At 43.8% G+C, this 10,306-nt stretch overlaps 1 protein-coding gene across 1 annotated transcript; it reads right to left on the reverse strand.

Annotated features, from left to right (window-relative positions):
* Window positions 481–6,525, reverse strand: DDX27 (DEAD-box helicase 27). The gene is made up of 21 exons (XM_021416590.1): window positions 6,365–6,525; window positions 6,129–6,263; window positions 5,987–6,046; window positions 5,538–5,694; window positions 5,142–5,191; window positions 4,899–4,985; window positions 4,469–4,574; window positions 4,203–4,376; window positions 3,720–3,870; window positions 3,465–3,564; window positions 3,216–3,357; window positions 2,988–3,141; window positions 2,790–2,871; window positions 2,538–2,715; window positions 2,304–2,410; window positions 2,052–2,157; window positions 1,856–1,950; window positions 1,626–1,752; window positions 1,261–1,345; window positions 999–1,073; window positions 481–734 (listed from the first exon to the last, which is right to left on the reverse strand). Exons 1-21 carry the CDS (start codon window positions 6,452–6,454, stop codon window positions 719–721), a joined length of 2,277 nt encoding a protein of 758 aa, XP_021272265.1. The 5' UTR covers window positions 6,455–6,525; the 3' UTR covers window positions 481–718.

Here is a 10,306-nt window from a genome sequence, read left to right on the forward strand (position 1 = left end):
GATGAATATTTCTGCAAAATTAGAGGTTACTAATCAGAATTCTCCCTGTTATTTGGAGTACAGTAAGTACAATGCTACTTGTATTAGCAATAGTAATCACTGACGCTCTGTATTAAGCTGCTGGTTATTAGTTTGCAATAAACCAACATGATCTTTATAAAGAAGCACAATACTTCTGGTAAAAAAAAAAGTCAGTATTCTGGTTGCAGTCTTCTTGCCTTATGGCTGTTCCTTTTCAGTTGGTTAGGAGGCTGTCTGCTTACTCCCCTTTTGAGGGGATCCTTCCTTCAGACAGTGTCCTTCTTAGAGGATCAGGCTACCCTTCAGAAAGACATCTGGGGAACTCCATTTAGAAACAGATTCTCACCTCTATAAATCCTTTCAACCACATTAAGTAACAAATCACAGAAGCACAAGAACTAAGCATGAAGAGTCTGACAGGAAGAAGTAACTTATCCCTGCTCTCAGTTGCTCCAGCCGTTTTATAAAATAAGAGGACATTTTATTTTTTTTAGAAAATTTATTATATTGGCTGAAGATGTTTTCACAAAGAGTGTTCAACCAGCTATAAATGAACAGTCCATAGCTATTCTGAGACTTGATGAAAATCTGTTCCATTTTACTGAAGATGTCTCTTCCCAGTGTAAAGAAATCCAGGCCCTGGAGAGAAGTCTGAAGTGTCCAGATAGCCCCAACTGCCCACTTGGTAAAACAGTTCTTACTTCCTCTTGTACCTGAAAGAGAACATCCCTGAAATCGCATTCCACCAGCCTACCTCTCAATGATAAATAAGGAACAGCACAGTGCTTTTACTAGGCAATGCTCTCCCATGCTAAAATGTAGAAACATGCTATTACAGACAGTATCTTTAATTTCTCCCAGTCCCTGCAGCAGCAGATTAAACTGCTGGAGAAGCATCAGCCGTCTTAGAAAGGGCCTTTAAACCATCACAGGAAAATGAAATGCAGAAAAACTTTGAATAGAAAGGGGAGCTATACCTGGACTTGGATTTAAAGTTTCCTCCTTTCCTACGTTGGGCCATACCCAAGCGTTTCCGATCCTCGAATGACGGACTTTTACGGAGAGAAAGAGAAAAACAAGCAAGTAAGTGTCACATGTACTTCTAAAAAAGATACCCTGCTCTGCCCATGACAAAACTAGAATGGATCGTTTTACCCAGTACCAGGCAAACTACTGAGAAAGTTCAGACACTACAGAACTAGTGAAATCTTTGCTAACATATCACTGCTAAGCCATTACCCTGCACGATACTGCTTCAGAGCCTTCCTGCTTGTGTTGGTAAGCTCTTCATCAAACACAGACAGCTTTTTCTTCTGCTTGGGGCCTAACACAAGGAGACAATGCAATAGTCAGAACATTGGCTGTAAAGAGAAGACCAGAGCATCATCCTGTTTACTAAAGCCCAGTATTTGTGACCACAATTACCATCGCCATCAGGAAAAGCAACGACTCTCCTCTCCGCAAGCGTGTGCCCTGGCCAGCACCAGTGGCCATTCCTTCTAACTTGGTGCTTCCCACTACACAACTTAGTTCATTTCATCCATATATAACAAAGTAATTGATATAAGGTTTATCAGCTGTGAAATATAAAGAGTTTTCTCCACCTTTTGGTACTGGTGCTGGTTCCTCTTCGGGCAAAGCTCGGGCTCGCTTTACTCGCCGATTTCTTTTTGCCAGCCGCTCAGCGTACATTTGAGATTTCAGGATTTCAAACTGTGACCTCTCCTCCGGCTAGAAAGTGTTAACGTGCAAGTTTACAGCGATGAGAGCTTTTGCTGAGGGAAAAACTTGGATAATTCACTCCAGGGTCCCGTTTACCCATAATTATACTCACTGTCATTTGGACTTTTCTCTGTGTGTCCTGCATGAACTTCTTCCTTTTTTTTTTGCCTCGTAATGCTAGGTCAAACTCCTGCAGTGCTTTAGCCACTGGAGAAAGAAAAAATAATGGAATAAAGAACTCTCAAAGTACAGAGCACATTCTACTTGCAGCTACAGAATTTAATATGCCCAGCAGCGCCACAACTCACATTTTTCTTTCTTCCTCTCCTCACGGGTCTGGAACCAGCTCCGCTCTACACCCTTGGTTGCAGTCTCCTGTTTTCCTTCCTCCAACTGCTTCTTTGCCTTATTGATCTGAAACAAATCAGACAAGATGTAAGCTCACGGTTGCCAAGGAATATCTACCTCTTTCCTTTCTAAAGTATGCAGGTTAAGCACACGAGGGTAATTTTCTCCTTATGCATCACAGACTCCAGATGATCATCCTAATGAAAACTCACCTGGGCCTCTGACTGCTGCATTTCACGTTCCTCACGCTCCAAGCACAGAACTGCATACACGTCTTTTTCCAGATTCTCGATCTTTTCTCGGAATTTTAGTATGACATCTGAAAAAGATCCAGCGTGAATGATATCAGAAGCAACCTATTTAACATCCACTTTATTATTTAGCACCTCTTCCTCTGTACAGTAACGTTCCTTGCCTGCGGCTCTCCTTTTTATCTCAGTGCATACCTTGAGGGAGAATTCTGGCTTTCACTGGAGTTTTGGCAGACTTCACAATATCCTTCAGCATCTTCCGCTCCTCCTCACCCACGAGTGAAACTGAGCGACCAGCCCTCCCTGCTCTTGCTGTTCGACCCACTCGATGAACATAGTGTTTGGTGGTGTTGGGCATGGTAAAATTGATTACCTATTCAATAAAGTGTTAGTAGGGAAAACTACATTGAAGGATTCGTTATAAAGATCAGCATTCCAAATACTCACTGTTTTAACACCTTCTATGTCAAGTCCTCGTGCAGCCACATCGGTAGCTACCAGAATATCAATCTGCTCATCCTTAAAACGCCTAAGCAAAAATAGCAAATATTTTACTTATGAATACGGAACTCACTTTTTTGCTAAAACTTCCAGCTTTTAGCTATCTTGTTTCTTCCTACAATGGCCCACAAAGCCTGGTAATACCTGAGTGCCTCCAGCCGCTGTGCCTGGGAGAGGTTCCCATGAAGCTCCCCAACCCGTAGACCCATCAACCCAAGCAGGATGTGCATACGATGAGCCTGCTTCTTTGTCTGGGTGAAAAGCATCACATGATCTGGGAAGGTCCGTGTCAGTAGAGCTGAAAGAAAGTCCTCTCAGCAGCCTGCTCCATAGTCACCGACTGACTGCATCTTTTCCTTGGTCATTGCTCACCTGACACAATGGCCTCACGGTCTCCCTCTCGGTTGGGTCTGATCCGGATAAATTCCTGCCTCAGGAAAGGGGCAACATCTGTGTTGCTGTTCACAAAAATTCGGGTGGGATTCTTCAGGGAAACAGAAGCCAAATCTTTCACCTATCAGAAAAAGTAAAAAAAAGTTCAATACTTTCTGGTGAAAGATTTAATAGACAACCATCTATTCGACTGTCTGCCTGAGTATGCTTCCCAGCAGCCTGTATTACCTCCTCTGTCATCGTGGCGGAGAAAAGCATTGTCTGCCGGTGCTTGGAGCATAACCTGATTATTTCTTTCATCTGTTCCTCAAAGTATTCATCCAGCATCCTACACAGGAGAAATTCAGCAAGATCAGGCAGCTTTATCTAGTTCTAGCTAAGAACCATTACATAAGGCAGGGTAACAAAGATTGCCCTACACCCCGGGAAAAGCAGAAGAGGAAGCCACCATCACATTTTTCACCGCTGTTCTGTCTAGCCTACCTGTCTGCTTCGTCCAAAATGAGCACTTCTACACTGCTCAGGTGGAAAGAAGGGCAGTTGTGGAGATGATCAATTAGTCGCCCAGGAGTTGCAATAAGAATGTCTGGCCCAGAGCGCAGAGCTGCTTCCTGAGTCTTCACATCTAGGCCACCTGAAAGAGAGCAAACAGACTGCTGACTCCCTGAGCAGGACGCAACAAAGTACATACATTCAAATTGCCCAAGAAATGGGAAAAAAAGCACAGGTTAATTACACGTTCACAACCAAAAGTGACCCCACCTTTTCTTTCAGTGGAAAAGAACAACAGAACCACCAACAAAAAAAACCGGCGTGGCATTGGAAAATGAGATTTTAAACTCTAGCACACCTGCCAGAAGCACGTCTGCAACAACCACAGCATCCAGTGTTAGAGCACAGCATCTCTAGTTCCATATAGCAGTTTATAGTGATCTGTGCAATTTACATATGCAACTTGATACTCACCTACAGCAAGGCAAGTGGTGACACTGCTGAATTGCGCCAGCTGTTTTGTGACAGAATGCACCTGAATACCCAGTTCTCGTGTTGGCACAAGAACCAATACCCTTGTTATTGGGGCCTGACGAGGTTTGTAAATCAGGCGCTCAAGCACAGGCAAGATGAAGGCAGCTGTTTTGCCTACAGAAGAAAAATTAAGAAGAATTACCAAGAATTATCAGTTACTGTGAATACTCTGAATTCTCCATGTTTCCTGTGGCTCAAGCCCCTACCTGTCCCAGTAGCAGCACAGGCACAAATATCCTTCCCCAGAAGACCCACTGGGATACAAGCCTTCTGAATTGGAGTTGGCTGCTTGAAACCAAGAGCTGTGATTGCCTTCAAAGGAGATAAAACAGTTAAGTGCCATCTCTACTCACTTCTGTTGAGGCTGCGTCTGGAATACTTTCTCCAGCTGTGGGCTCCCCAGTACAAGGGAAACTACTGGAAAGTGTTCAACAAACGGCCATATAAATGGTAAGGGATTGGAGCATCTCACATGCCAGGAAAGGCTTAGAGAGCTAACTATCACACTACACCCCACCTCATTTCCTTTCCAGAAAGGTTGCAAAGAGAGGAGGAATGCGACGGTTTGGAGTGGTGGAGGGAGACTGTCCAACATTCTTTATAACAATACACGTAATAACTAAACTAGATAAATACCTTTAGCAAAGGTCGGGAAAGATTCATGTCCTGGAATGACAAGTTGTCATCATATTGAGAGGCATCCTCAAAAAAGGTTTCTGCTTCCTAGAAACAGCAAGAAAAGCAAAACAAGAAAACCACAGTCAGCAACACCACATGCACTCAGAGGGCTCTGGTTGGCTGTGACCTGCAGTTCGTTAAATTCTTCCAGAAGTTACACTGACTGGAGAACGATCTGGTGCCATTCTCTCCAACACTTACTTTTTGCCCTCCTTTTTTTGATCTCTTCCTCTCCTTCACTTTAACGGTATCTGCAGAAAAAGAGAAATACAATAAGAACTTTAGCACAGCTAAACGTGTAACAACATATGCTCTATGCCCTTGTTTGGTACTTTTTGCTCCTAAGAAGTTATTGAGGAAAAAGCCTCAGAAACAAATATAAGCAAGCAATGGAGTAAAACATCAAGCAAATCTCCTCCTTCAAGAACCACACCAATTAAAGCACCAGAGCTACCATTCAAACTGAGCTTGACCAGAGTCTCAGAGATCTGCAGGCAACACAAAGTAAGAAATTCTTGTTCATTCCCACCAAGACTTCATGATTGTTCTCCAATGAATCAGTGGCCTGTCCCATTTTTGCTCCATCTCTCTATATACCTGCTTTTGTGAAGATAGTTTCATCATCCAATGAGTACTGGGACTCATTGTCATCTTCTTCCTCTCTACCGAAGTCCTCACATTCCCTCTTTATGGACTGATTATCCTCAGTTTCTGCATCGCCATCTTTCACTTTGCCTTGCTTAGCTTCTTTTTCCTGGCCAGAAGTATAAAATAAGCGAACAGGATAAAGTGAAACGGACAAAAAAACGGAATGGATTATGTGAAATGGACAAAGAAGGAAACGTTACTCCTTTGTGAGCTTTTCTTTGGTTTGGTTTGTTATGAGCCCACTCACAGACCCACAGCTTTGCTGTAAGCATTACCAGCTCTGCACACAACCAGGCAAACTGACAGCTGCAGCTCGAGCCCTGCCGCCCGGGCTGCGTTCACACAGACCAAACCCATCCCAGCCCGCGGAGTAATGAGGCACTTGGAGAAAACCCGACCTGGAACTTCCTTTTCTGCCTCACTTTCTCAATCTTCTCATCCAGCGTGGTAGCCGATCTCTAGGCAGGAAAACAAAGGCGAGGCGCTGTGAGAGGAGACCGGGAGAACGCGTGCCGACCCGCTCCCGGCCCCGCCGCTCACTTTGCCTCGGAGCTGGCGCAGCGCTGCCGCCCAGGCGCCCTCCCCGCCGGCCTCCACCTCGCCGAAGACGAAGGCGGAGCTGAAATCTCCTCCTGCCGCTCCCCGCCGCCCGGGGCCCAGTGCCGGCCGCGGCTCCTGCAACGACACCCGTGAACAGCAACCGCCAGGCGGCCGAGCTCAACCGAACCGGCCCGGCTTCACATCATCCAACCCAAACTGACCCGGCCCGACCCCACCTCTTCATCCTCAGAGTCTCCAGACTCGGGCTCCTCGGGCCCTTCGTCCCCCTCCGCGATGGTGCCCACCAGCCCCAGGCTCTGCAGCATGTCCGCCCCTCCCCGGGATCGCGCAGCACCGCGTGGCCCCACAGCGGCGCATGCGCAGCGCCTGCCCCAGCGGGGCGGCAAGGGGCGGAGGCAGCAGCAGCCCCGCCCGCCCGGGAAAGGGAAAGGGAAACTGAAAGCGGCGGGGCTGTTCCTATGGCCCATAACTGCTCTTTGCAATTCGTGGGCTTGGCAGAACGATCCTTAGTTTTGTGCGTGATTACTGCAGGTGCTTTTGTAGAGGACTGAAAATCCGCGTTTTAATACTGTGCCCTCTAATGCCTTGTTCATTCTCAGAGTGACGCTGTGCAGGCATGCAAGTCTTCATGGCCGATAGGAGCAGCGCAGCCCGGCCAGCAGCACAGTGAGAATGGATATTTGGATGTAAGCGAGGCAGGCGTAAGGCACAACAGATCTGGAGATAGAACGGAGCCCAGTCTGTGTTTTCTCGTTTGCTTGTGTTGAAGGGAACTTCTCAGCAAACTAGAACTGCCTTGCCTGGCATTGCCTCCTCAGATGGACGATGGTAAAGATGCTTTCTTTTTTATTGGGTCAGTCCTCTTGGGAAACAATCTTTATTTTTTCCATTGTCTACATCCCAAAATAAAGACTGGCCAACGACGCCTGCATTTATACCTATGGAACAAAAATTTTAAAAAAAAACAACACGTGATAAAACCAAGGTAGAAGGAGCTGCTATTTGGATACCAGCATAACTGGTAACACCAGTTCCCCTAATACCAGCACTTCAGAGGTCCTGAGGATGTCATCAATGTCAGAAGCACTTCTCAGTGGCATTAGTGTCCATTTCCCAACCCACTGTGGGCTTATGATACAGTTATGTCATAAAGAGCTGCTTACCATTCTGTTGATAATAATCGTTCTGCTCTCTCTTGATATTTGATGGCTGCCCAGCAGATTATTTCATCAAATATTCTGCTTCTTAAAAAGGTGTTACAGGCGAAGGAGAGTGATTGGCAGTACACAGCAGTAAGTTAAAGGTGTTGAAGACAAGCAAGAAAGGATATAGTATGACAGGGAGAAAAGCCATCGTTGCGATACACTTTATGGATATATTGATAGGCTCTTGTTGGTTCAGCCTCTGCAGCCATCACACAGCCTCTTTGAAGTAAAACTGAGGTCTGAAAGGAGCTCTCTGATTTAAACTACTTTGGGTCTTATCCAATCAAACTGATAAGAAATAGCGGTACCATGGGTTCGGGCCTGTGAGGTGTGATAGGCTCCCACTTTATTCTCACCTAAATACTAAAATTTTACTTTAAAACGCAAATACACTTAAAACATCAGCTCAGATCCCTTCTAATTAACGGAATTTCAAGTTCACTTCTACAAGCTGTTTCCAACACACAGAATTACTTGCGTTATAGGTTTGATCGTCTCTGAGGGAGGCACGGATCTCTCCCTCCGTCGTGGCTGACTGCAAGTGCAGTTGAGTATCTTGATGACTTTGCCTGTTTTAAACCCGGGGTAGCATCCTGGCTGAGGAACCACTAGAGGGCAATATGGGATTGTACCTTTTCTGAAGCGGGGTGACGCAGCCAAACGGAAAAACGAGGCACGAATAGGAAAGGCCTCACATGGTATTTCCAAAGAGCCCTCTTTAGTTTTGGGATGAGTACATTAGGCTGAGATTTTAGCACCCCTAGCATTTCATTTCGCGCATCGCTTTCTCTTGGTGAGCAGTTCTTACATCAACATTCGCTTCTTGCCCTGTGAGGATTTTTACGGCGATCTGAAACGTGGCCAGGAAAAGGCCAGGACTGCAATTAACACATGGTCTGTTTCTCCCTTAAGACCAAATAACGATGTGTGCTGTGTAGATAACCTTGGGTAATTTTTCCCCACTTCAGCTTAGCTCTCCTCAGCAACAACAAAAAGGAGGAGTCATTTAGAGAGAAAATGCTGCTTGAATGGATCTGCTCCTTTCTTCCTGATCCCAACATTTGGTGTTTTCTCATCTGATCAACATTATATTTGTTTCTACAGCTCATTTCTCCAATACCAAAAGTTTCATTATTCTTTTATTTTCAACAAATGTACCTTGAGGTTTTTCCTCTGCCATTTCATACTGCTTTCTAAAACCAGCTCAAACTAAGCAGCTGTGGACCCGTTTGTTATTTTGTGACTCTTGGAACAGAACTGTGTTTCTGAAACTGATAGTAGAGAGAAAAATCTACATGGGTCAGTTGTTAAAGTTTCCTAATATCCTAAGATTCATTTGTCTTTGGTTTACAGTGTTGTATTGAACAGATGTACCTTGCTTCCCACTAAGCATGAGTCAACTTTCTTGATTAATAATAAAATTATGCATTAGAAGCCTTCCAAGGAAATAATCACTGCTGCATTGTGGTAATGAGATGGACAACTTGCTATCTCTGTAGCACACCATTTAGAAGCTACCAAATGCCTCCTTCATTATTATTATGTAGTGTTAGTAGCCAACAAGCAACATTTCAGAAGTGATTTGCAAAACTGGCATTATAAGTTAGAGGATAAAGCCATTCTTCTGTGCTTCCTGCTGTAATATTACACCGAATGGGCGTTATGTCAAAGGAATCACTGCTGTTAAAAAACACAGGATTTAAAACTAAGAATTACATGATGTCAGCTTTGTCATGCTTGTATATGTTGGTACTCAAACTGCCTGGCTTTTGTATAGACTGTAGCTCACTTGCTCAAATTACTGACATGCTTTCTTTTAGAGGCAGCTCCAATTATTATCTTTGAGTATCATTCTTATTGGTAGAAAAAAAAAACCCAAACATTCAGACACCATGTGTGAAAGTAATCCAGTTCCTTTAGTTCAGACATACTGTTTATTTTTAAATACTTTTTTCAGAAAAATCACATTATACTGAAACAAAATATTTAGAGCAGATTCTTCTTGTCACTGAATTCTACAATTTATTTGGGTAGATTAAGATCTAATGGTTACAAAATACATTTTGTTGTAGTTTTTCCCCACTTTATCATCTAGTCTTTTCTTTTGTTATAGAGAAGGAAAACCTAGTAGCGAACTGGAAAGTGGAGAGTAAGATTCCCAAACTCTCATTCATTTCTTGGACATGCCCTGAAGTAAACAAGTTAAACTAAAAAGCCAAGCAGAGCCTCTACAAAAAAAAAAAGAGGATACAGATCAATAACTACACACATTATACAGAGGAGGAGGGAAATATTGAAACTGCATAGTCCTCTTCCACCCTTTATGATGTGGAATTTAAGTGAACTAATGCTGCTGAGAATTCCATTTTCCTATTAACGTGCTGATGGCCAGTCCAGTTCTATAGTAATATCACTTCCCTTGAAAGTGTTGAACACTTTCCATTTTCAAGGCTAGCATGCATGATTTCCATACTACACTTTGGGAAATCTTCTTCAGGCTAGAGCCCTTCAGTTATGGGTGACTAGTAGCTAATTTTACTTTTGTTCTGTAGCTGGAATAAGGGGGATTGTGCTTTTTAAGGCTAGTATACAATGTGGTTTCTGTTGTGAAAGGCCTTTTCCATTCTTTTCTGGAGTAAGAAGTTATAATGGGAGGATTAAACAGCTTCCAACAAACAAATAACCCGAACAGAGAGCTGAGATTTCAGCAATGAGGGACTTTTTTCTTCTTTCCTGTGTGGCAGCCAGAGCCTAAATTCTGCAGCAGAAGTTTTTGTTTTGTGAGGTGAAATATTTTGAAGTTCATACTTCTTTCAGGACCAACGGAAAGTAATCAGGCCCTTGGGCCTAGACAGACCAGGGTACTTAACTGTATTGTGTTTGTATAGAGAATTACTCATTTGGTCTTTTTAAGACTTGATAATGAAACAATTTCATTTAAACCTACTTTTT

Source organism: Numida meleagris, chromosome 19 (assembly GCF_002078875.1).
Source record: "Numida meleagris isolate 19003 breed g44 Domestic line chromosome 19, NumMel1.0, whole genome shotgun sequence".
Lineage (NCBI taxonomy): Eukaryota > Metazoa > Chordata > Aves > Galliformes > Numididae > Numida > Numida meleagris.

Excerpts from the sequence above, each read along its gene's own strand:
- DDX27 (XM_021416590.1), bottom strand. The coding sequence starts at position 6,454 with ATGCTGCAGAGCCTGGGGCTGGTGGGCACCATCGCGGAGGGGGACGAA. Across the intron at positions 4,377-4,468 it reads CTGTGCTGCTACTGGGACAG|GCAAAACAGCTGCCTTCATC; the intron begins GTAGGGGCTTGA and ends TTTCTTCTGTAG. Across the intron at positions 2,872-2,987 it reads CAGCGGCTGGAGGCACTCAG|GCGTTTTAAGGATGAGCAGA; the intron begins GTATTACCAGGC and ends ATTTTTGCTTAG.